At 40.0% G+C, this 26,872-nt stretch overlaps 1 protein-coding gene across 1 annotated transcript in view; it reads left to right on the top strand.

The window, feature by feature from the left end:
- VPS54 (VPS54 subunit of GARP complex) overlaps positions 1-25,621 on the top strand; it is a 115,928-nt gene extending 90,307 nt beyond the window's left edge. Inside the window, exons 15-23 of the mRNA XM_040351227.1 lie at positions 153-265; positions 5,180-5,243; positions 5,330-5,435; positions 10,440-10,527; positions 11,770-11,891; positions 13,321-13,401; positions 15,005-15,112; positions 20,261-20,355; positions 22,217-25,621. Coding sequence (XP_040207161.1) covers positions 153-265; positions 5,180-5,243; positions 5,330-5,435; positions 10,440-10,527; positions 11,770-11,891; positions 13,321-13,401; positions 15,005-15,112; positions 20,261-20,355; positions 22,217-22,322 — 883 coding nt within the window. The 3' untranslated portion in view covers positions 22,323-25,621. The remainder of the gene's footprint in view (positions 1-152; positions 266-5,179; positions 5,244-5,329; positions 5,436-10,439; positions 10,528-11,769; positions 11,892-13,320; positions 13,402-15,004; positions 15,113-20,260; positions 20,356-22,216) is intronic.
- The last annotated feature ends 1,251 nt before the right edge of the window (positions 25,622-26,872 follow it).

The following is a 26,872-nucleotide window of genomic DNA, read 5'->3' as shown; positions in this document are numbered from 1 at the left end:
ATGGTTTAGTACATTTCCATCATGAATAATGTACTCAAGTGAAATAGTTTTTCTTTACCTTTTACTCATGCAGTCATTGTAACCAAGAGAACTTCTGTCCTGACAATCTGGACATGATTCACTAGATAACATCTACTATATTGTCTCCGCAGCCTTCTGCTAGATAACGAGCGCTGGAAGCAGGCCGATGTCCCCGCAGAATTTCAGGACTTGGTTGATTCTATAACAGATGGCAAAATCATTTTACCTGAGAGAAAGCCTGGATGTAAGTTGGTATTCCACGTGTTTAATAATTTAACATATATTACACAATTAACATCCTGGAGGACTTAGCTACTGTTTATATTTGTTTAAAGCGGAGTTCCACCAAAAAAAAAAAATTAAAAGACAGCAGCTACAAAAAGTGTAGCTGCTGACTTTGAATAATCAGACACTCGCCTGTCCCACAATCCAGCGATGCGGGCATACAAAGCCCTGCTTCTCTCTCCCTCCTCTCCACGACGCTGGCATTCTCACTGTTTGCGCCCGGCTGTAGCTTCACAGCTGGGCATGCGCAAGCCACACAGTGCGCTCTGAATGGCCGGGAAATCTTCTGGGACCTGTGACGTGTCCCTGAAGATTGCAGGAAGTGAGGGGGGAGAGGTGAACTTCCTTCTGCTGCCGTGGAACCCACGGTAGGAAGTGGGAGCAGGATGCCTCTAAAAAGAGGGTATCCCCCCCCCCAAAAAAAATAACATGCCAAATGTGACATGTCAGGGGGGCACCATCACTTAAAGTGGAATATGCAAAATGAAGGTAGAATTTCTGGACAGCCGCACTCCAAAACTTGTTGCTTTTATTGTAAAATGAAAAACACAGGATACATGCCACAGCAAACGGGGTACAACCTGACGCGTTTCACACTAAACTTTAGTGCTTAATCATAGCTAACTGTTGGCTATGATTAAGCACTAAAGTTTAGTGTCAGCTTGTACCCCTTTTGCTGTGGCATGTATCCTGTGTTTTTCATTTTACAATAAAAGCAACAAGTTTTGGAGTGCGGCTGTCCAGAAATTCTCCCTTCATTTTGCATTATCCTATGCATTGCCAGCACCCGTGGCTTCGGATTTGGTGAGGAGATTCCTAATTGATATCCTTGAGCGGTGATCTTTTCTCTCTCTCACTTAAAGTGGAAGTTCCATTCTTGGGTGGAACTCCGCTTTAAGTGCTAATATCTGTAAAGTGCTCATGAGAGAATTGCACATTTCACAGCATTGAACAGTGGGCTTTGCATGAAAATGTAAGATATGCTTTGTTGACGTCCTTGCGTAAAAAGCTACCCAAAATAAAGCATTGGTAAGATGAACATTGCACATTGCAGGACATTTGTGAATGTGCTGGAGACTGTGGGTTTCCTTATTAGCTAGTTGTTGATTGTGTAGTTTGGTTTTGATCAGTCACGTGTGCTCAAGTGTTCATACACAAAGTAAGGAGGGAAACCTACAGCTGATTGATTACAATTCAGCTTTTTCATAAGCTGTAGTTTTATTGGATGATTTTAATGTTGCATAGTTACAAAGTTGGTAAAGTTGAAAAAAGACACCAGTTTAACCAGTGTGGGTGTGTATGTTTATGTCAATATCATTTCCCATATTCCTGTTCATTGCGTTCACTAGACCACAAGTTTTTTTTTTAGTTATCAACACTCCCCGCAAACTTTCACATCCTTACCGCTCTGACATTCAAAAACCCCTTAAGCAGTTTAAGGTAACTTCATTGAGTGTCCATGTGTCCTCTTATGTTTAAATAGTTTTTACTAAAGTTTTACAATACAAGGTACAAAAAAGAAAAATCTCCGCTTTGCATTGCATAGTAGACAACATATTTAGGGAGTCGTACATTGAAGATTTTAAGTGACTTGAGCAATCTATCTTGTAAGGCATACATAAACCATTATCACTTCCTGATTTGGACTATAACGCATCTGCTCAATTAAGTAAGATACATGTGCCCATCTCAACCAAGATTCTTAAACTGGACACAGGACCACTGTGTCCCTAATCTAAGGCATGTTTCCTCTTAAAGTAAAAGTTTTCTAAAATCTGTAAATCTACAGGCATCCACAATCTAAGACTAACCTATCTAGCCCTGTAAGAAATCGATATACATATCTTTTTTGAAGCTGCTTCGGTCCAGTCTCTAGTGGCAGAAGCTCTGTGAAAGAGACAGCCGACAACGGTTGTGAAATGCCAGGGAAGTGATGTCACCCATAGACTTACTATGGGGCTTCCGTTGTTGCTAGACTGGTAACTAGAACTGGATGGCATACTGAAGGCGTAGCCGGAGAAATGTTTTATAAAGTGTCTTATAGTCTTTGCTTGCCACACCATGGCATTGCATGCTATGGCTGAGCTTGTGACCTATTAGGACACCCAAGTCTTTTTCCATCCTGTATTCCCCAAAGGTTCTCCCCATTGTGCAAGGGGTATCAACCTCAGCACTCCAAATTCCATCATGCCTCTGCCTTGGAGAGTTATGCCTGTGGCTGTTGGTCTAGAAAAGTCTCATGGGGTCATAGTTTCACCACAGCTGAAGCACCAAGGTTACCTACCCCTGCCCTAGTGAGTAACTTGCATTCATATCTGTTGCCCCAAGTGTATTACTTTCTATTTTTTCAGCACTGAACCTCACTTTCCTGAAGTTTCCCATCCCTTTATTTTGTAGAAGTGTTCTTATCAAGTTTCTATATCCTGCTGTGAAATGATTGCCCTGCTTAGCTTTGTATCAATGGCAAACACTGAGATTGAACAATTTATAACATCTTTGTATCATTTATGAATAAATTAAACAGAATTGGTCCCAGGGCAGAGCCTTGGGGTACTGTGCTCACAGCACCAGTCCACACTATTTATCACTACCTTTTGGACACGCGCCTGTCCTCTCCAGAACATATTATCCATGCCAACTGACCTAAGTTTGCAAATTAAGAATTTATGGGGAACTGTATTGAATGCAAAATTGTAATGCACCACATCTACAGGCCTTCCTCTATCTAGATGACCGCTCAAAACGGGTCTTTTTACCATTCTTTTTTTTGGCTGGAAAAAGCACAGCTAAAACAGCGCTAAAGCGCCGCAAAAACTAGCAGAGCTTTAGCGCTTATGGCTGGGTGCTGCCAGTGTGAAAGTAGCCTTATGCCCTGTACACACGATTGATTCGTCTGATGAAAACAGACCGATGGACCGTTTTCATCTGACAAACCGATCGTGTGTGGGCCCCATCGTTTTTTTTCCCATCTGTGAAAAAAAATAGAACCTGTTTTAAATTTTTCCTATGGTTAAAAAAACGATAAAAAAAAACGATCGTCTGTGGGGAAATCCAAAAATCCACGCATGCTCAGAATCAAGTCGACGCATGCTCGGAAGCATTGAACTTAATTTTTCTCAGCACGTCGTAGTGTTTTACATCACCGCGTTGGACATGATCGGATTTTTAACCGATGGTGTGTAGGCAAGACTGATGAAAGTCAGCTTCATCGGATATCTGATGAAAAAATCCATCGGTTTAGATTCCATCAGATATCCGATCGTGTGTACAGGGCATTAGTCACTGGCTGGATAAAGAGCCTACGCTTATTGACTTGTGCTCTGTTCTCAATAAAACACTAAAGGCCCAAGAGAATTAACAATCCAGAAACAGGAAACATAAGAATGATTTGATATATATATTAGAGAGATCTCGCTCTAATATATATATATATATATATATATATATATATATATATATATATATATATATATATATATATATAGAGACGTGGACTTCAGGTCTACAAAAATGTGTTTAGATATATAAGATACACCTCTCATGTATCATTACTACTAATATTATATGTATTATTAGAGTTTTGCAATAAAATCTCGACAGTATGTACACTATAGATGTAATTTAAGGAGTTTTACTCAGGAAAAACTGACTTCACAATAATTGTCTGTTTCTCTATCTTGTACATGGTTTTCATGCTTTGTGTACAAGATATTTATATCTGCTGCGGCATCTCAGATATTGTTCTCATGGGTATGTCTGTACATAATGATTCTCTGGTAGTGTTTTGTATTGATGGGGGTTGTCCTTCATGCTCTGTATGCAGGTCATGTTGCTGCTGTAAATGTTATCAGTAAGCGTAATATTAGGAAAGAGATGGATGGTTTTTATGCTGACACCACAATCCTAAGACAGAAAAAAAACACTTTAAAAATTAAAAAAAATAAATTGTAACATTGCTGTGCCTTTAGCTAAAAGATCTCAAAGTCTTTTAGCTAAAAGAGCATTCCAGGCTTTCTGGCACATTAAATAATTAGTTTGAGCCTGCTTGGTGGAGAGGGGTGGCAGATGATCTTAGGATCTCCACCTCAGTGGTGCTGGAAGACTCTATATCTGGCAGCAGAGGGGAAGTCACTGGTACTGCTGGAGGGACACAGAGCTGCTTGCGGTACATAGCACAACCCTCTGCAGTTTTTTACAGCCTATGTAGCAGCCAGTCACTTATTCAGAGTGCCTGGAATTCTCTGCTATGTAGTATAAAACGCATATTTTTATATACATCTGAAGCCCATTAACTTTATATATTTCTGAAGTGAAACTATTTTGTGTTTTTCTTGTAATTTTTGGGTGCAGTTAAGATGCAAATGGTGCTTTACTGAATTTGATCATTAAGGCTGCATTCACCCCTGAGCGTAGCATTTTGCTGCGTCTTTTACCGCGATTTTCCACGACAAAATTGCAGCGGTTTTTACCGCGATGATGTAAAGGGTCTAGGGTCACCAATGTAAAAGCCCAAATACGCTCAATTCGAGCGACAAAAAAGGGTCCAGAACTTGTTTGGGCTTCAGGCGTTCGGCGTCAGGCGTTTTGTAGTGGAGATGTGAACCATCTCCATAGAGAATAATGTATTTTTTCCCCTCTAGCGTTTTGGGGCGTCGCACTTCAGGCGACAAAACGCTCAGGTGTGAATACAGCCTAACACAAGGAAGGCACTTTCATTCTTTTTGCCAGTATTTTATATGTCGTTTTTGATGTACTGTACATTTGGTTCCAGAAGCATCAATATTGGTCTATGTTTGGCTGTATTGCTGTTATAATGGTAAGGTACATTGTGTGTGGTTTTAGAAGCCGATTAACAGAGCTAATCCATGCCTAGGTACGGAAGAAAGGAAGCCCACTGACTTTCTTACTGTGGATGGCCAAAAGTATGCAGTAGTTGGGTAAGTGTCACCCCAACAAAGTTGGATGGTTCTGATTATTTAATTGACTATTGAAAAACAAAAACCTTTCTATTTGCTTGTTGCAGGACTGTCCTCATTTTAATCAGAATTATTCTGGAGTATTGCACCTGTGTGGATGACATCCCATCTATAACAACAGACATGCTCACTCGTCTTTCTGAACTGTTAAAGGTGAAACCAGTTTTTAAGAACTGTGGTGTAATATATAAGGATGAGCTCCGGTGTGTTCGCACACTCCACGTGCAAAAGCCGCCAGGATGTCGGCACGGTGTAGCACTAATCACAGGCAGGGAGACATTGTCCCGATGCATGGTTGCACAGATCGGGAAATGTCTCACTGCCTGTGATTAGCGCAGCACCGTGCCAACTTCCTGGCGTGCTCTGCACGTGGAGTGTGCGAACACACCGGAGCTCATCCCTAGTAATATAGAGTAGGATGTTCAAAGCATTAGCACTTTTACCTTCTCTTGCAGTGGGAGGGAAGCTAATGTGTAATCTGACACCCTGTCATAGGCGTGCACACAGGGTGTGTGTGTATACCCTAATTACCTTGTGTGCATTAGCAGTTATCGTTCTGTGTGCAGGCAGGGAGAGGGCAAAGATCTCCCTCTTACCAGCTCTGCTATAAGAGAAGTACTTACGCACTTCTCTTTCACTGTGTTGGCATCGAGATCAATGTGTCGGGGCCATATATATGTAGACACACACACATGCATACCGTGTTTCCCCAAAAATAAGACCTAGCCTGATTTTTGGGGAGGACTGCAGTATAAGCCCTACCCTGAAATGAAATCTTAGTAAAGTCCGTGTACAAATATATAATCCGTCTTGTAAAAATGTTATATAATGTCCACTGTCTCCTTTTGTAACTTTATTGTGGAAAATACCTTATTTACAGAGCTGCTGGGCGCTCACGTGACCTGCTGGAGATCTCGGACGAATCGCGTGAGTGCCCAGCGGCGCTGTAATTTAGGAATTTTCAACAATAAAGTTACAAAGGGAGACTATTAGGACATTTTATAATAGTTTTACAAAACGGGTTACATATTTTTGGGATTAAAGATGTCAGTGATGAGAGGGGGAGAGAAGACAGAGGACATAGATAAGACATCCCCCAAAAATAATCCCTAGTGTGTTTTATGTAGCAGAAAATTATTTCAAGACCCTGTCTTATTTTCAGGGAAGCACAGTATGTGTTTGAGCTTTGGGGTGCACTCCTTGTAATAGGCTTCGCACACCTAGGCACCCTGTAAAATATACTAAATGACAACACAGCTTACCTAGGGCAGAGTAGGGAAGACTTAGACACTGTTATATCGTGCGGCAATGCAATGTAGAGCAGCTGCCTCTAGCACAAAGAATTTTTAAGGCCAGTCTCTAAGCATATTTTATATTGTCATTGTTATTTTTGCTGATGATTATGCTATGGCCCACATTTGTTTTAGAAAAAGCTAAGATTATGGTTGTTTTGTAAGGTTATCAAAAAGAATTGGGTTTAGGCAACTTGTTAGGAATAGGTTGAGGGGAGGCATAAAGTGTATCTAAACCCAAGAATAAAAAATTTATATTTTACCTTTGTGGTGGCTTCCTGTGTTTTATTCTTTCAGACTTTTTTCCCCATTTACCTTAACCCGGTGAAACTGACAGTAATACATTTCCTCTCCTCCTAAGAGGACAATGCTCACTCACTGTACCATATTCATGGAGAAGCAGTAGTATAGTGTGTGTTAGGACTGTAGAACAACTCCCCTCTCCTCATCACCAAGCCATAGGGATTGGTGTTATGTAGTCACAGAGATAACACAGGAAGTGTGCAAAGGGCATAATGGATTTCTATCAGGATTACAGTTATTTATATGCTCTTATTTTAAAGATATTAAAATGTGTTTTATGTGACATATTTAACAGATCAAAAGAGAGCAAACAAGAGAAGTTCATTGTTGGAGTTTATTTGTACTTTAAAGTCTCTTTCAAAGTGAGCGACCAGGGGGGCAGTGCAAAAGGTGGTTGAGCTTGTCCACCCAAAACCTACTGTACAGCTGGGGGAGGCTGTTCACAAGCCAAGATGCTTTGCATTTTGGTCGGGTAGATTTAAAAAAACATGTCAAGTTGACATATGGCACTGCTTATCAAACGCACTTATTCAAGTCAATGGGGCTATGCCACAACCACAAGGCAAAAGCTTAGTTTGTGGGTGCGGCACATTAGTCCCTTTTGAAAATTGACATGCGGAGGTTGGCTCTACTCCAGAACACCTGACCGCGGCTGCCTACCCTCACTCTGAAAAGCTATCCACCGCAGATAGCTTTGCTGAGAATAAGTAAGTATGAACATAACCTAAGGATGGAAGAGCTTTGAGTTTGTTTAAAGAATAAGTTCACCTTTGGAAACATGTTACACGTTCCACCCGATTTTAGGGTGGAACATGTAACATGTTCCCAGTGTTGCAGTCGCCACCTATCCCCGTGGCAGCAGTGCGGGGAAAGGTCCCCCATACTAGCTGTCACTGTTTAAAACGGCACAGCCATGTGGGGCTGCACCCACAAGGCCATGTCATTCAGACACAGAGTTCCGTGTGTTTGAATTAACTACAAGCCCGGAAATCCTTAGCAGCTGTCAGCTTGTAGTTATCATGTTCATTGAGTCTTCCTGTCGGGGAGTATCGCCTTACCCGTAAGGGATGTATGGGTAAGCAGATACACTGACAGTGTGCAGGAGACCTGCATGACATCAGTGATCTGCCGATCTTGGGTGCAATGCTTTACAGGCTCCTACAAAAAAAAAAAAATGCAAATTTTTTTACCTGCAAAAAAAGTGCATTTATTTATTTTTAAATGGTCTTTTAATTTTTTTTCAGGCTGAGTTTGAAGTAAGGGTAGTATAAAGCCTGGTACACACTATCAGATTTTTTTCGCTCAACCCAGCAGGCTGAACAAAAAAAAAACTCAGGAGGAGATCCTGTACTAACAATCCGATGTCAGTACAGTGATCTCCCGGTGAAGTTATTGTGTTCTGGAAGGGGGCGGCCACCCCACCAGAGCACACCGGTTAGTGCTCTGATCCCTCTCATTGGCTAAGAGCGCTGATCAGGGGCTAATCGGCAGACCTTTTTTGGTCATGCCCCTTCGACAGAAGCCAGAGGTTCAGCCAGCTTCTGTCGGACTGGCTGCCGTATACACGGACAGAATGTCAGCTGGTTTCTATTGAACTGGCCAATGCCGCCTGATATTTGGCCCATCTGTACAGGACTTAAGAATTATCAGAAGTCTTGGCTCTCTATGATCAGTAACATAGAAAGGGTTATTGTGTTTTCATTGTTTACAAAGTTATGCTGACATTGAGCTCTAATGGCTCAAATCGTACCACACTGAATCGTATGTGATGGCGGTGCAGTTCCTGTGCGATTCACATGTGGTTCATAGTGTGAACCAAGGCTTAGTGTTTAGTAGCTGTATATGCTGTATATATTCTCCTTAGTGTCTAATAGCTGTATATCTTGTACAGTACATTCCTTGGTGGTCGAGTTTTGTTTTTCATTGATTGCCACAGAAATCTTTTATTTTTTATGTTTTGTTATTTTTCAATTTTTGACTTATGCTGCGAATTGCAACTAACATTCATGGAAAGCCAAGGCAATAAACTTCACCGTTTTATCTAATTGCATAGAGATTTATTTTACCCTGAAAGCAAAGTGTAGAAACAAAGAGCAGAAACTAAGCAATTATATCCCTCATATTATTACATCAAATAAACTAAAGGTTATGAAACAATATATAGCAAGAGAATTTCAAAACTTCTATCAGTCCCTTTATAACTTGCAAAGTAAACCCCCTACTTCAAACCAGATAGAACAGTATCTCTCTGCGGCATCAATACCTAGGCTTTCATAGGAAGATATGGAGAAACTTGAGGCTCCTATTACTAAGGAAGAGGTAGAGGAAGCGATGGACTCCATGAAGTTAGGGAAAGCGCCAGGCCGGATGGCCTTACAGCCCAATATTATAGGATACTACTCCCTTCCCTATCGGAGCATATGATTAAGTTATTTAATGCATTGGGGTCCTCAGCATCTTTAACCAAAGATACCCTGCTAGCACATATTGTGGTGATACCGAAGGAGGTGAAAGATCCTACCTCCTGCGGAAGCTACCGCCCAATTTCTCTGTTAAATTCAGATCTGAAACTGTTCGCTAAGATCTTGGCGAACAGGATCCAACAGTTTGTCCCGGATTTAATACATCTAGACCAGGTTGGATTTGTCCCCTCACGTGAAGCCCGAGATAATACTACAAAAGCCAATAATTTATTACAAATAGTGACCACAACTAAGACGCAGTGCGTGTTCTTGACAGGGTAAATTGGACCTACATGAGGGCAGTGCTGCAGCATGTAGCTTTCGGTAGTAGAGTACTACAATGGATTTTCTCTATATACTCCTGCCCGTCAGCCCGGGTAAGAGTTAATGGAATACTTTCAGAGACTTTTAAGATCTCAAATGGGACACGACAGGGAGGGGGATAGGAGTGTGGGAAGACCCGAATTATTATTATTTTTTTGGAGAAAGGGGGGGGGAGGGGGAAAGGAGGAGGAAACAGGGAATGAATCAATTGGGTAGGTGGTTCTTATTTCTTTTAGCGTACTCAGTGTTACGATAACCCCCATCCTTATGGAGACATGGAGGGGTTGCTTATCTCCCATAGGGATAGTTTAAAGGTCTTATGTTTCATGGTGGTGCTTTTTTTTTACCTATTGCTGGGATGTACATATGTTACGCTTACTGGAATATTGCTGTTTTTTTTTTCTTACTATTGTCTGGTTGATATGGAACTGCCTTTCTGTTGAAAATAAAAATAATTATAAATAAAGTGTGCCTAGAGTGTAAACCGAACTGCTCAGTTCACCATCTTACTAATGTGGTTAAAGGAAAAAAAAAGAAAATCATTATAAAATAGTAATTCATTTCTCAAGCACAATTATGTTAATGATTTATTTTACTCAAATAGCTTATCTTAGCGGTAGGAATTATATTTCCTTACCTCTTTAGAATAACAACGGTGGGAGAGATATTATCACATGGTTAGAATAACACTCTGATCCACCACCATTCTCATCATTATGATCTGCACAATGCTCTGTGTGGTTTCCCATTTCTCAAAATTTTCTTTCTTTGTCTAGTACTTTAACTCCCGCAGTTGTCAGCTGGTTCTGGGAGCCGGGGCACTACAGGTTGTTGGACTGAAGACCATAACTACAAAAAACCTGGGTGAGCCATTTGTATTTTTATTAAATCTAATCTGTTGTATCTGTACGCCTGTGCTGGTTTTTGCTGTAAAAGTAGGGGAAGCTAAAGTACATTCCAGGAATTCAGCCACTTTGTAAAAGGTGCAGGTACACTGTGAGGGAAGTCCAAGGAGGTGCATGACATCTCCTGAACGTCTCTCTATTGGTTATATCTGACAGGTTTATGGTTCGCCAGGGCATTTGGGTCTATGAGAGAGAAGAGAGAGGCACCCACTATAGCTATGTCCATCCCTCCTCTCTGCTTCCTATTCAGAGAAGCCTTTGTATTTTGTGAATGAATTTGGATAATACAAAAACTTCTGTGATTGGGCAAGAGAAGGCAGAGTGACAGACATAGCAGCTGCTTTGACTCAAAGGTTGAAGATGCTGAGACCTAAAGGATCTGCGTCAAGCTCCCAGAAATACAGTGAGAGGCGTCTCCTGGGAATGCAATAAAACAGTCAGGTGTAAATAATAGAGATAAGCCTTGGAGATGTCATGCAGCTCCTTGGGCTTAACTTGTAGTGTGTTTTTACTTTTTACAAAGAAGTTGAATTCCTGAAATTCAGCTTTAAAATTGCTTTGGAAAAATGACATTTGAATGTGACTGGTTGCTGCTTGCAACACCTCTAGTTGTCCTATTTATAGAATAAGTTCTCAAAATAAGTATTAGAAAATAAAGGTTTTCCAGGTTGTATTTTAACTGTAGGTAATTCAAAGGGAAACTGTAGGTTTCATTCTCAATCTCATGCTACTGATCTTTTGATAGTTATCCTCTTTATGACCATCTCCTGCAAAACATCAATGTTCTCCCAGTGAGCTGACTTCTAACAAGAGGTTACCTCTCACAGTAGCACATAAGCTATGATGATCTTTATAGTTTATTCCTAGTTCCTTCCTGTGAGTATTAATGGCAATGAAATGCTGTATGTGATCAGAGGACCATCTTCCTGTTAGCATGGATAGTTAAAAATGTTATCTTTTTTTTTTTTTTTTTTTTTTTTTACAAATCCATTACCAAAAGGGATACTATGTATATAATTTGTATATCTATAGTTACACAGATGTCTTTGTAAAATCTAGGTTATTTTAGAATATTGACAGGGTGTGTAATCCTGCATCTCAGTTGCTGTTAAACAGTGGAGTATTCTCCTGTATGCACAGTATAAAAACATGTATAACTACACAACTATTACAGCATAGATAATAAGATTTTGTCTTCCAGCTCTGTCATCCCGCTGCCTCCAACTCATAGTACACTATATTCCTATAATTAGAGCTCATTTCGAAGCCCGGCTGCAGCCTAAGCAGTACAGCTTACTTCGACAGTTTGACCACATCACTAAGGTAATCAAATTATTGCATCTCCAAACACTATTTTTAATTTACAGCATCAGCAACAAAGTATTTGCTATTAAACCAATTTATATTTGCCAGTTAACTTTTTTTCAGTAATTACCACACTTAAATTTGGTTCCTCCTCAGTGAACTACCTGCATTGTAATTGTACAGTACATCATGCAACTTTACATAAAGCATGTTAACATGGGCAAGAGGATCCCCCACTAACTGGAATGAGGAGGATGAGTGACTGAAGTGAATTTTACTGTAAATGAATGTGCTACTGTCTTTGATTTTCACTAACTACAGTGTGTATTACAGAGAATGGTGGAGAAAAACAAAAGATAACATGGGAACACTAGGGAGGAAATACTTTTGTAATAGAAATTCATTTCATAATGACAGGTCTGAGGAGAATGAATATACTGCTTCACAGTGACTGTATATCTACAACCGCTGAAATAAGTACTCTTTGCAACAGTAAAGTGCAGAATGATGGGATCTTGGGAAGAATGGGCTACCAAATTATAAGGTGTCTGGTTCCATTCCTGTCATATAAGAACATGAGGCAACAAAAGGCATACAAGTAACAAAACAACTCAAATAGGAAAAAAACACCGGGGTAGATTTACTAAAATTGGTGAACAAAGAATCCGGTGCATGTTTCTGACATGCTCCTGCCACATATCTTGTCATATATATTTTTATGTATTGCCCATTTTTTAAATATTACATTTTAAAATGAATAAGTGGCTAGGACTCCCTGAAGAGATTGCTGCTTCACAGTTTCTTTCTGCTCAGTCAAAGTTAATTTTCAATCTGTATGCAGTTTGTACTGTGTGTTGGCAGTTTGCATGCAGTTTAAACTAGAAGATCTGCCAGACCAAGATCTTTATGTGTATGATTGCCTAGCAGACCAGTCAGCGGACACACTTGCTAGGTGGTGGCAAGTTATCGTTTGTTATGAGGGTGTGTGTGGGAAGAGTGATTAACACAGGGATTCTAGCTTGAGGAATCCTAGAAGTGTGTGCTAATTGCTAGGCTGCTCCCCAACCTTTAGAGTGTACCAAATTGCAAGATTTGTATCTGCCTGTATGTGGTCAGCCAGCTTGATTGGATTGGAAACTCCCTTTAGTGGTGGCCAGAGGTAGCGTGCGCTATGGTAAGTGTATCACAGGCAATCTTATTTTCTCAAAGTAACCCCTCTTTCCCTCTGACCCCAGTCAAGGACCTCACCCTTGTTTACTGGCTAATGCAGACTTGCATCCTTGACACTCCTTTCCTTACTTTCCACCACATTTTTAATTGCATTCGTATTCAGTTGTATTTGTGATCGGAACATTCGAATGAAAGGCTGGGAGTAAACTAAAGGGTTCTAGCACTGTAAAATATGTTGATGCTACAGAAATAAATTCTCCTCTTTTTCTGCCAACAGGACTACAATGACCACATAGCAGAAATTTCTGCCAAATTGGTGTCTATAATGGATGGATTATTTAACAAACTCCTGTCAAAGGTACCTAAAATTATTATATAAAATACTACTAATAAGAGCAATTTTCAGCCAGTGAATATGAATCTGGATCAGGGATCGCTTCTGGTTGTAGTGTCAGTCCATTTTTACTGTAGCTAAATGCATCATAGGTTTTAAAGCTTGTCTCTGATGAAGTGAACAGTTGTTGTATTGAAACTAGCTATTTTCTTGCAAATTTGGCATATACAGGCATTCAAATTGATTGCACTTTGAATTGAACGTTATATCTTTTGAAACATATTTTCAAATTCAAATTTATAGCTACATGTGTATATAAAGCTTGAAAGCTTGTCTTGTTTGTATATGCAATTACAGAACACATTATTGCAATTGGAAGCAATGTGCTAGTAGAATAATTTTGTCACTTTGCATGCTTTAAACTTTTGTCAGAAAGGCCTCAGTGTTTTTATTTTTTTTGCATTTCGAATAGGTAATAAGACACATGTAATAGGACTGCATGTCTACTTCCAGCTTAAAGTAACCCTTTCCTTCATCTCATGCAGGGCAAGGTAAAAGGGTCAATTTAATTTTCTCCCTTCCCCAGCAGCTTATACTAAACTTTCCTGGCCCCCACTCCATTCTCCAGCTGAAAGAAAAGTGATATACCCAGCACTTTGGGTATGGGTGAGCATGTGATTTACTTACCCAACCACATGTGACAGGGCTAAGTGTCCCTGGAACAAATCATTTTGGAGCTTTCTCCAGTCCCAGTGGGATGATGCAGGAACAGGAAAAGGCGAGTCTTTGCTGCTAGAGAAGAGGGAATTAAAGGATAAGTTCAGTTTTTACCGAAAAAAAAATACGAAATGCAATTTTTTTTGTAGGTAAACAAATGTGCATTTAATTTAATATTTATTTTTTTGAGCTTGTAATACTGGCCTCCAGCAGATACATCCCGTACCGTTAATCGGATACAAATGACAGGAAGCATGAATAAACTACCACGGCGCTCCAAAGTGTCATGCCGACTGCCGCAAAGGCTGCTGGACCTTGTAGTTTTCCATGCACAATCGGTGATGCCCCCTGGGTGTAAAATGTAGCATGTTATGAAACCTGAACTGATCCTTTTACACCTGTCCTGGATGGACAAAGGTTTTGGTTAAACTCATTTATAATATACCCTGCCCCATGCTGACTTGCCTGCTTCCCTAAATACTAAAACATGGGGGCCCTGATCATATGATTACTACTGAAAGTGAAGGTCTACAATTATGATTGTGATTGGCGGGTATTGCTCACATATGTAAGCCCCTTCAACACAGATAATATAACAGATGCTCTGGCCCTGGCATCACTTACAAAAGCTAAGTGATACCCCCAATGGTAAACATATAAGGTCCTCTTCCAGCATTTATGAACTTAAGGCAGTTGGATAGCCTGGACTTGGGAGTGAGAGTGTGGCAATAGAATTGCTCTTATATCTACTATATTGATATTTTACATGGTAAGATAGAAGTTCCAACCGTTTTTTTATGGCTTACACTGGTGCAACTGTTGACAATTGAATAATCCCTTTATTTTAAGAGCCTTAATAAATAGGATATTTATATTGTGTCTAATGCAGTTATAAATCTTATGTTTACAGTATGAGGTAAAAGCCCCCGTTCCATCCATGTACTTTAGAACTATCTGCAAGCAAGTGGCTAAAATGCATGAGGCAATTTATGATCTGCTGCCTGAGGAACAAACACAGGTACATCTACCTCTAGCTTATCTTTTTTGTTATATTGCTATATTCTGTAAAATTTGATTTGTCCATCTCCTTGCTGCAGGCCTCAGCATTATAGAAGAGCTGTACTAAAACATCATCTCCTCATTCTAATAATTCCACATTATTAAAGGATAAAATCGCTGTTTAAAAAAATGATAATAAATGCACATCTTTTTCCAGGTAAACAAAATGTGCACTTATTATTTTTAGCAGCTTGAGGGAGAAGGGAAATTACCTTTCTCTTTCAATTACCCATCATATCTCATTGTGACAGCAAAGACAAAGCGTGAGAGGTGGGGCTGGATGTGAGATTCCAGGTTTGTTCTAGTTAATCTTACTTTCTATACTCTTTCTTTTAACTCAACTTGCCCATGTCCCCTGACCAATGTTGATTCATTTGTTGAAATATCGGGTGGTGAGTGATGTGTGGACGTGCCGGATAGTCCGACAGGATGGAGAGTTTGCTACCATAAGACAGCCTGGCTCACCTGGGGGTTGGCACAGTTTTGCCATCATGGAGCAGACACTTTGCCCTGGGGTGGTCCGGACACGGGTGGTGTATGAGAGGAGAAGTTAGTTGGAGGCCTATGGATGCCCCCCTCCCCTTGAGCTTCTCCCAGTCTACCCATCCCTTAATCTTCATAACATACTATAATTTACTTGCTGTCTAGAGAACTGGCTAGCCTGCTCCCGCACTATAACTCCTCTTTAGGGGACATTTAAATTTAAATGTAGACAATAAGGCGGTTGGTGCTCCCCTCACTCTCCATAAGGGAGGGGGCCCCCGCCACCACCCTGCTACCTGATTAATGAGCCTTCCACATTTCCAGTTGGAATAACTATTCTAATCCAGATGTTTGTTTTTGATGTTTTATATTTTGTAAAATGTGACTCTTGCAACATTTGCTGCCTATGCCAATGGCACCGCTTATTGCGATAAACAAAGAAAAAACTGCGCTCAGAAACGAAAGAAAAAAAGAAAGGAAAAGAAAAGAAAAACAAAGGCAGCAGCAATAGTGGGATAACACACATAAGTAAATGAAAAAGAAAAAAAACCCGATGACAGGGAGCAGTAGCTCATTGTCCAGTCACTAGGCAGAACAGGGAAATGCTTTGTTTACATAGGCATCTCCACGTTCTGCCTCTCCGTGACACGATCACGGGCCGCCGCATGGCTTCTTAAAGGGGAGCGTATAGGTATGTCCATTTGCCCACCGCTGCCATTCTGCCGACGTATATCGGCGTGCAGCGGTCGGCAAGTGGTTAAAGGGTAACTCCATTTTTGTGGGGAAAATAAAAGCAAAAAAAAAAAAAAACTTCTACACAAGGCATGTTGTAATTGAATGTACTAAAAATTACCTTTTAATTTCCAATCTGTAGCTGTAATCTTCAATAAAATGTAATGCAATTTGGCTATCCAGAGGCGTTCTGTACACAGATGATGTATGGAGCACCTCCAGAAATGAAAAAATTCCTGCTTGTGTGATCCGTTCACTGATTTTTCCTAGAAGTCTCCACTAAGATACAAATAAGATTTTGGGAAACCCTGCAACAAAACTATAATTTTAGTGAAATACTCCCTAAGGAAAATCACATCTAAAATGATGAAGACCTTGCCACTTTCCTCATTAGAACCCTGATGATGCAACAGCTGGTTGATGATTATAAAATCACTCCAATTTGATTTACTTTACACATGGACACAGAGACACAAACAGCTATTTCTTAAGAATAACAAAAGGTAGGAATCTTCATCAAAGTTTTTTTTAAATCCCTGCAATGTACACTGATCACCCAGAGGCCATTGCTTAAGTCTCAACAAAAGTGGAGTTACTCTTTTAATATTGAAGAACATCACACCCATAGTATGGGTATTTTATCTGTTTGCTGAAGACATGCCAATAGAGGGCATTGCTAACAGCCAGACACACTGTTGCTCAGTAAACCCCTCACATGCAGTTTCCAAGTAGCCATATAAATAGCCAGCATTAAATCATTCTGATTTTTAAACATTTTTATTTAACATTTAATTCTCTCTTTCCTTTTTTTTTTTTTTACTATTTATGTTTACGTACTTTCATCAGAGTAGTTCACAGTCACCATAGTGACAATGTGCTACTCTGGGGGATGATTATTTGTTTGTTTTTTTTGTTTTTTTACACTTTGATTGCTGTTACAGCAATGATCTCTGTAACCAGCAATGTTTTGAACTATGATGAATGGGTTACATTAATAACAGCTGTGATTTACGATTTGTGTGTTTTGATTGGCCCACAGCCATCACATGGTGCTGTGATTGGCCCAGGTATCAGGTGATAGCTGTGGGCAAATCACAGCATCACTATAGGAAACGGCTATCATGAATGAAATTTCCAGTTTTGTTGACATTGTGATCACAGCGGTTCTGCACGCCGCTAACCAGGAGTAGGCAGGATGATGTACATGTATGAGCCTGCCTGGCCGTGCCATCCACCCGCAGTAAATGTACTGTGGCCGGGCGGCAATTGGTTAAAAACAACCCAGACTAAACAGAAATAAAAGACAGGACATATGTGACCAGGAACTATGTATGTTTTCATCCTGATGGGGTGTGAGGACACCAGATCACCCCTCTGTGCGATATTTGCTATTATTCTATAAACTAATATCTTGGGGGTACCTAATCCCAAGGCTGCAGCCTTTAGAGTTGAATTTTCCAAGTGTTCCCATCCAAGCCTCATTGCAGGTACTGTAATATGGATATGATGACAAGTGTCTTTATTCTTTCCTAAAAGGCAAGAGCAAAGATTTAAAGAAAACCCTTCTATAATCTGTATATAATCCTTATTTTAAACAATGCTTGAAGCTTTAGTTTTCATTCTATTTTCGATCCCTTTTTCTAGTTGTCGTTCACTGATCACTGCACAAAACTAGACAGGCAGCCTTGAAAACAGATTAAGAAATGATTTAAAAATCCCTGCCGGTTTCATTTTCTTTCCATTATCTACAGTAAAAAACAGACCAGCAGGATGAACACCGTAGCATTTCTTTAGTTTGAAGTAGTGCTATTGTTTCACGTTCATGCTCGCTCCACCTCCTCATCCACTAGAAAAACTCATTGGAACATGTTCTATTAGCCCTGGCTTCAACCTTAACCCCTTAAGACCTCATGCACACAGGGCATTTTTACTGACGCTTTTAGTAGTGTCAGGCGTTTTTTTGTTCTTACAGCTTCAAAACGCCTCTCCATGTTATTCTATGTGTCCATGCACACATAGGCTTTTAGGAGGTTTTAGTGGCATAGGCGTTTAGAAGCTGTAAAACAAAAAAAAAAGTGCCTGCACGTTCTGGAGCAGCAGCGTTTTGACAGAAAAAACGCTGACGGCTCCTAAATGCTACTTAACTCTGATACCTTAGTATCAGTTTCTGCCTCACAGAAACTTTCACATCTCTTTTTGTTACATAGAGCGTATAGAACGCCAGTTCAATTACATAAGTGGGGAAGTAGGGACACTCCTCTATGCCCGAAATGCGCAAGAGTCCATAGGGATCTCCTCCACATGCTGTGGAGATGCTCCAAGCTCTTCCAATATTGGGCAGAAGTAACGAGCACCATTTCACAAGTCTGTGATTTTCAGCTTACCAAAGATCCTATTGTTCATTAGGTGCCTTAGATTCAGATATGCTAACTCTGCAAACGAATTGCCTGTTATTGGATCTCCCCTCATGTCCCAACTAGAAAGCAACACCATGCTTATTTGGGAAAAACTTACGTACCAACATAGAAAAGTACCTAAGAAATTGTATTCTTTGTGGCAAATTTGGTTGGATGTTCCAGGTCTTGCGCCACATCAGCTGGTACTAAATGGATTGCTGGAGGGTTTGAATGCAGAAGGGGGTTTGAACTTAGCGGGTGCTTTTTTCTATGGAGACATCCAATTCCCCAAACCCCATCCCCCCTCCCCAGTTTTCGGAGATTTTGCTTTTTTCTGTCTACACTGTACAGTTGACGCAATGTAATACAAAAGAAAAAAAAAAACACTATCTTGGTGTTACTCACTGTTGTACTGTATATCAGTAAATATTAGCATGCACTGCAAGTTTTAATTGGTTTCATACTGTCCTACATGCAAGTTACCGATTTGTGTTACCATGGATCATTGTGCTGATGATGATGAATTTCAGTTCTTTTATTGTTTTACAATAAAACTTATTTTTCTGATTTAAATATATAAGACAGGAGTTTGGCACAATCATACAAAAAAAAAAAAAAAAAAACACCACCACAGAAATGTACTAATGGTCTGGGGATGTTTGTAGTACAGACTTCTGGACTTTAAGCCAGGTAAGATAAGGTAGTACTGTTCCTATAGAAAGCCATATAAGCTCATCTCAAGGTGTATAAAGATTTTGGCAAATCTCTAATACATCAGAACACACTACCTTGGTCTCATTTTATGTTCCTTAGTGAACTTGATTGTTGTTTTAATCTGCTTTAATCTAAAAAAATTGTATTAAAACGTATGCTAAGAATATGGTCCAACTCCAATCATGATCTCTCTGCGACAATATTTTACATTGACTACCTTTGTTAGCAAGTCTCCTATATGTGCCTCTCTGGTTTAGTTTCACTTTGCTATTTGGGGACCAACCCTCCTTGTTTCTGGGTAGGCCCTGCCCAGCTGCCATCCGCCTACCATCTTTACTGGCAAACATAATATACTAATTTACAAAAGATGAAAAGCATTAAATCAGTGTACCAAAAAGAATTCATATGAAAAACTTTATATAGAACTCTGTTTGGTTGAGTATCCATTGCTGTCTTTTGGTGAAACTTGCTTTAATTTCCTGTTTCATTGACCACCTTCCAACGGAATGGTAAAAGAGAGGTAATCTACGGAACGTGGCAATCAAAATAACACATTTGTTAGAGTTGCATTTTAAAGTAAGGTGGCAAAAATGAACCCCATATTCATGGAGTGATTTCCGCACAGGCTCATGCTGTGCACTTGTAGCAAGGTTAGACACATTTAGTATTACCAAATCATTATTCTCCAAATGTTTGTTTTTGTTTCTTTTACTGTATGTTACCACACCTGTATTGCAGTTTCGATTCTGACAATATAAGTAATGATATTCTTCTACCTACAGGCTCTGTTCCTCCGAATTAATAGCAGCTGCAGGCTTCACTTGAAGAGTCAGCTGTGTCATCTAAATGTCACCAATGACGGAGGGCCACTGCACGGGTGAGAGATCCTAACATTCTTGAGCAGCAGATAAGGGACATGGATCCTCCCCCCCCTCCGCTGCCACATTTGACGTCTTTCAGGGGAGGGGGGAGCAGGTACCTGGTTTTGACAGGTAACACTGCTCCCACTTCCGACTGACTGTGCCACGGCAGAGCCCCCCCATGTTGAGGGCATGCGGCCTGGTATGGTTAAGGAGGGGGGAGTGCTAGCTCGCCACCTTCCTTTCCTGACCTGCTGGGTTGCATACTCGGAAAAGGGCTTGGTATGGACCTTGGGGAGGACCCCACAATGTTTTTTTTTTTTAATACATTTAGCTGTCAGCTGTTGACTCATCGGTTCACTTCAGGACATTTCATTGTTTGTGTCCAGTTCCAGTTCACCATAAGGATATCTCTCTTCACTGTCTAGATATGTTTGGAGATGTTTGAGTATATCTCTCTGCTGCTACTTCACTCCACCAGGGATGTTGGTTCTTATTTGGCAATTCATCATCAGGCCTTTTTTCTCCAAGGGTTAATAAGGCTGCCACTTGGTTTTCAGTTCATTCTTTTGCCAAGTGGATATTTCAACCTCTTCTAATGCCAGCTTTTGTTGTAAGCTTCTTCAGGAAGCTCCCTGTTCCTGTTATTAAGGTGGACCTGATGACTGCTGTTTGTAGTGGTGCACACCCCTTAGTTGGACAGCTTTTGGAGGTCCCAGAGATTTAGGACTTCCTACGGCCCTTAATGGACAAGAAAGAAAATAGGATTGTACTCACCATAGAATCATTTTCTTGGAGTCCTTTGAGAGACACAGGTCCCACCCTGTTTGATGATTAGGCTCTTGGGGTTATATCTTGGGCTGGCCTACAGTATATTTGTCTGCCAATATCCAATTCTCCTGTTGAAGGTTTAAAGGAGAAGTTCACCTTTATAACAAAAAATAATAAATGCTAATGTTTTTGCAGGAGCCTCTAAAGCAGGGATATGCAATTAGCGGACCTCCAGCTGTTGCAGAACTACAAGTCCCATGAGGCATAGCAAGACTCTGACAGCCACAAGCATGACACCCAAAGGCAGAGGCATGATGGGAATTGTAGTTTTGCAACATCTGGAGGTCCGCTAATTGCATATCCCTGCTCTAAAGCATTGGCACAGTGATTAGCAGATCGCTGGTGCCATACAGGTCTCCTGCAGATCTGTTGGTGCATCTGTGTGCCTGGGCAAGCAGATACAATCTGACAGGAAGCTCCACAGAGCCATTATTAGTTAATTGAATACTACAAGCCGACAGCCGCAAATGCTGCCGAACCTTGTAGTTTTCCATCCACAGAACACTGTGATTGAGTAATGTGGCCGGGTGGGCTAAGTTCTGTTTTTTTTTAATTGTGACAGCTAGTGGGGGGGGGGGGGATTCCTGCTAGCTGTCCGATCTGGGAATTGGAGGGGTGTGGGGTCGGTTCATTCATAACATGTTACCGCCTGAATATGGGTGTAACATGTTATTAAAGGTGAACTTATCCTTTAAGACTTCCTGTAACCCTCAATGGACTCCAAGAAAAGGATACAACAGTATAAGAATCCTATTTTATTGTGTGGCTTATTTGCAGTTTTTGGGATCTTTATTATTTGCCTTGCAAGTGATTTTTGAGCCTGGATTTGTGTTTGTGTGCTCCAAAAAATAAAAACAATGCTTTATAAAATATTAAGATTTCATAAACATTTGTGCAAGGTGTTTCTCAGTGATTTCTCACTTGGAAAACTATTGCATAAATTGTATTTTAAATACATTTTAGAACAATTTATATGTCCTTTTCAGTGAAATTGCTGCATCCTTCATCTTTACTTTATTTAAAATCCATCTTTTTATTTATTTGCAGAATGGTAGCTGCAGATATTGCATTCTACACTGGAAATGTCCAGGCTCTGAAAGGACTTAAGGATCTTGATCTAAATATGGGGGACATTTGGGAGCAAAAAAGGTGATGTTTAACCAAAAGGAAACGCTTGTCTCCCCACGACTGGAAGTGCTCCACACAGGACCTTAATGTTCACTTCCAAAGTATAAGCTGGATCCAGTCTGCCTGTCAGGAATCACCTTTTACTACATTAGTGAACAACAAGCTATTCACTGGACAACTTACTATTTCTAACCGCCTCAGGTTTCTTTGGACCAAATCCAAACAAGCGCATGGCTGTAACACAGCTTCCCTTATGTCCACTCTCTTGTATTTATAAGAAACAAGATCTCCTCCTGATGATGAAGGCTTTCAATGGTTTCCCATCCCCCAGCACCCTCGTCTTGATGGAACAAACTCCACTCACAGAATTTAGAACACTTTCATTTGAAAAATTATTGCTTTTCTTTCCTTTAACAAAATTTGGTTGGTTGTGTGCATTTCTTGAAGCATTAAGGGTAAAATATGTAGATATAATAAGCTTTATTTGGGCGGATGAGCAGAGGGATGGAAGTGGTAAGATTGCTTTGTTCATTATTTGTCCTCTAACACTAGTTCCTTCCCCAAGCCTCCTATCTGCTGAACATAAAGCTGAGAGGCAAAGATCCAGGGAGCAGACGTTAGTCTTTTAGACCTTTGTCAAGTCTGGTTCAAAGCTTTTCATTTAACCACAATCATGTGGAAAGTTCCTGCATTTGAAGGGGAAAAAACACTGTATAGAGTGGAAGACATTGTAAGCGGTTATTGCTCTGGAGGTTTTAGTATAATTAAAAGTATCTCTTATGCTGTATGCCTCTGAACTGAGTGTTATCGTGGCAATGTAGCTTTTACAGTGGTGGTTTACGGCTGTCATTTTGCATCTCAGAACATCACTTTTAGGTGTCATAAAATTCTCCACACTTGGTCTTGATACAGCTGCCAAATGCAGAGGCAGTGGGCTAAACAGTAGGATGGTTTTTAGCATGGAAGAGTAGGACTTAATATGTACAGAGATTGGACTCATCCAGCCTTTCCAGAATACTTAATAACTTCCACATCTGGTCAGAAAACAGGACCATCAACTATCTGCTTTATCTAGCTTTTTTACAGCATGATTTCTCCAAGATTTCTTAAGCTTCCTAATATGTTTTTAAACTGGAGTTATGTCAAGTTTAAGGGGTTTTAAATATCGAGACCTGTGCCATTACACATCCATGTCAGTTGCAGAGGGTTTACACCTCTTTGTAGAAAGTGAATGGTTCCTATAAAATAGTTGTAGATTTTTATTACAGGCATGTCAAACTGGTGCTTTCGTCAACAAGTAAGCTGTCTGCCATAATGGAATGTAGATGCCTGCACATATCTGACATCTTCATGAGCATCGGTCAAGGGGCCCTGAAATCAAGAGCATTTTAAATTGGCAGATTTTCACAGTGTTTAAAAATGACCTGCTCTCTCCCACACCCCCCTTTTGGCCATTATTGGACTTATTGCGGTCTAATAGGCTAGTAGAGAGTTGCCAGAAGGGGCAGGCTGGTGCTTGGGCATTGTATACAATTATTCAGATAGCGTGTAGTGTAGTGTATTTTATTTTATGATTAGGCGTACTTTAAGTTGGCTAAGGTTCTACACAATTCTCCATAATACTTCTCCTCTGTACATAATGTTGTAGCTGAGACGTTCTGAAATAAAGCAGTAGCTTGTAATATTTTAATCCATTAAATAATTTAAAAAAAAATTCTTTACAATAGTACAATTGATATAATAATCCCAGAGGGGCTTGAGGATATGTTAAGGTATGTGCAGTTTTGATAAAACAAATGCAGCTGTTATGGCCTTACCCTGCACGGTTCTATGGCCCATTTGTGTTTGACATGTCTGTATTAAATGATAGATCTGGGTGTTCCCTGGTCGCTGCTCTAAAATATTCACCGCCAAACATTCACAAACCATTAAAAGCTGCCTCAGCAAATTATGGGTTAATAAACAGGAGCGCATAAAAATATTATAATACTTGTACGAATATGGGTTGTTTTTATTTGGAGATCATGACCCCTTCTCACTTTAGCAGACCACATCAGGATACAGTGTATGTTACTTCAGCTGCCCTGCAATCAGCAGTAATGAGAGGGAGGTGCGACCACTTGATTTGCACTTGCCTTGTATTCTGATTTGTCTGCTGGGCTGATGGAGGGAATGGGATGACCTGAAATGTCTCCATTTTGTACAGCCGCTATGATATTTTTGAAGCAGAACTTAATGATTTTGGATTGTTAACAAGTCTTTGACCTCTGCTGGGATTGTATTAACAGCACATATTTTCCATTTTACTTCCCAGCCTCACTGTTAAATTAATGCATGTTCCTTTTCTTTTTAAAAAATGCTGCTAATTAACGTATCTGTGTTCCTACCTGAGAGTGGAGAAAACACGACCTTAAATGTGAAATTCTATTGGAATGGAGGCATTGTCCATAACACTCATTTTTCATGCATAGACTATAAGTTTAGGGAAGTAATATTGTCTGTATGGCCTCCACTTTACTTTCATAGGATTCCAGTAAGGGCTGGGATGAGATGTTGTAGCAGACTATATGAAATGTAAAGGTAGCTCTGGACTCTCCATTGATTAACCGAGAACAGCCTAGGTACAGATCCAGAGTCTGCCAGCCTTTGTTCCATATATCTCAGTACCCCAGTAGGACCACTCCATAGCCATGGTGCTGTGGTTAGCTGCACGATTAGGAAAGCTTGGGGAACAATAAGGTAAATTTGCTGGTATTTTCAATCAGTATTTTTGTACATTTTTTTTAAATTAAGGTATTTTTGCCTTTGCCATATTTGGTGGGGGTGAAAGTATTTATTTGCAGTATCTGCTATGGATGTTTATGTTATGTTAATATTTTCAGATTGCATTCTTAAAGTAAATTTCAATCAATTAAGAGTTTTGCTCATGTGTTGCTTTAAAGAAATGTCTGTTAGTCACACAGGGGATGTCATATTATGTACACAGGAAAAATCTGTATATATGATCCTGATGGCGATTGTATATAATATGTGAAGTGCCTATCTGGCAGATAAGTGAAAATATTGAAGGGTTATTTTGTATTTGTGTGTCATTTGTATGCCAAAGAGGTGGCTAATTGCACATAGAATCCACCTCTGCCAAGATTATGGGATGATTGGATGCCGCCATGAAAGTCGCATTGGCTTGCTGAGAAAGTCGACATGCAGAACGTCGGGTTGATGCACTGTAAAAGCACTCCAGTATTAAGTGCCTGTGTATAAATATGAAATAGAAATTCCTCTTAATGTTTTACTCCAAAGTAAAATGAGTGCCTACCTTTCAAACCGTGTGGATTTGGGCTTTGATTTCTAAGACTCGATTGTTCTAGAAGTTCTAAATCCGTACATTATGGAGTATATATGAGTTTTTTATTTTAAAAAGGCCAGTCCACCACAATCTAAAATCTAGAACAAAACAGAGCGCACTGGATAGTGCAGTCAAAAACATCTTGAAAAATACTATTTATTTGTATTTTATTAATTAAGAAGTAGTAACTAGATCAGAGATTGTAACTAGTCATAGCAACCTCCATTGTATGGCAGGTCACCATACATATACAACAACTATCACTTCTGGAAAGTCAGAAAAGGGGGTAGCTTACAGGTGGAAAAGGCTGTAAATGAGGTTTATTTGTCTAGTTACAAGCTTTGATCACATCACTGCATTGTAAGTGCAATTTATATTTATTTAATTAATTAAAATAAAGGGTGTTTCATATGCACTCTGTATTGTTCAATGTTTACCTATCTGATATATATGGAGCTTGTACAGGAAAGAGCTGACTGCTTTAGTTCCAGTAAGGCCCACCACTTCTCAATATTACACCAAAATCTGATACTTAATATAACTGAAAGGGGTTGTAAAGGTAAAAAAAAAAATCCTAAATAACTTCCTTTACCTTAGTGCAGTCCTCCACTTACCTCATCCTCCGATTTTGCTTTTAAATGTCCTCATTTCTTCTGAGAAATCCTCACTTTCTGTTCTTTTGTCTGTAACTCCACACAGTAATGCAAGGCTTTCTCCCTGGTGTGGAGTGTCATGCTCGCACCCTCCCTTGGACTGCAGGAGAGTCAGGACGCCAACTAACACATAGCTCATTTCTCTATCTGCAACATAGGGAGCGTCCTGACTCTCTTGTAGTCCAAGGGAGGGTGCGAGCACGACACTCCACACTAGGGAAAAAGCCTTGCATTACTGTGTAGAGTTTCAGACAGAAGAACAGGAAGTGAGGATTTCTCAGAAGAAATAAGGACATTTAAAAGCAAAATCGAAGGATGAGGTAAGTGAAGGAGGACTGCACTAAGGTAAAGGAAGCTATTTAGGGGGAAAAAAATTACCTTTACAACCCCTTGAAGACAAAACGTTTTTTTTTTTTTTTAAAGATTTGAATAGAGTGGTAAGGTGCTAAAACCAATGTCCTGTTTATATTGCTGCTTACTTTTTTGGAAGATCTGCCCTTTCTACTTGTTTCAAAATATTGAATGGCCACCAGAGCAGATATAAAGGGGAAATCTTACAAATGGAACAATTGTTTC

This window comes from Rana temporaria, chromosome 4 (genome assembly GCF_905171775.1).
Source record: "Rana temporaria chromosome 4, aRanTem1.1, whole genome shotgun sequence".
Taxonomy (NCBI): Eukaryota; Metazoa; Chordata; class Amphibia; order Anura; family Ranidae; genus Rana; species Rana temporaria.
The sequence above is the reverse complement of the archived record's forward strand: the minus strand, read 5'-3'. Positions and strand labels throughout refer to the sequence as shown.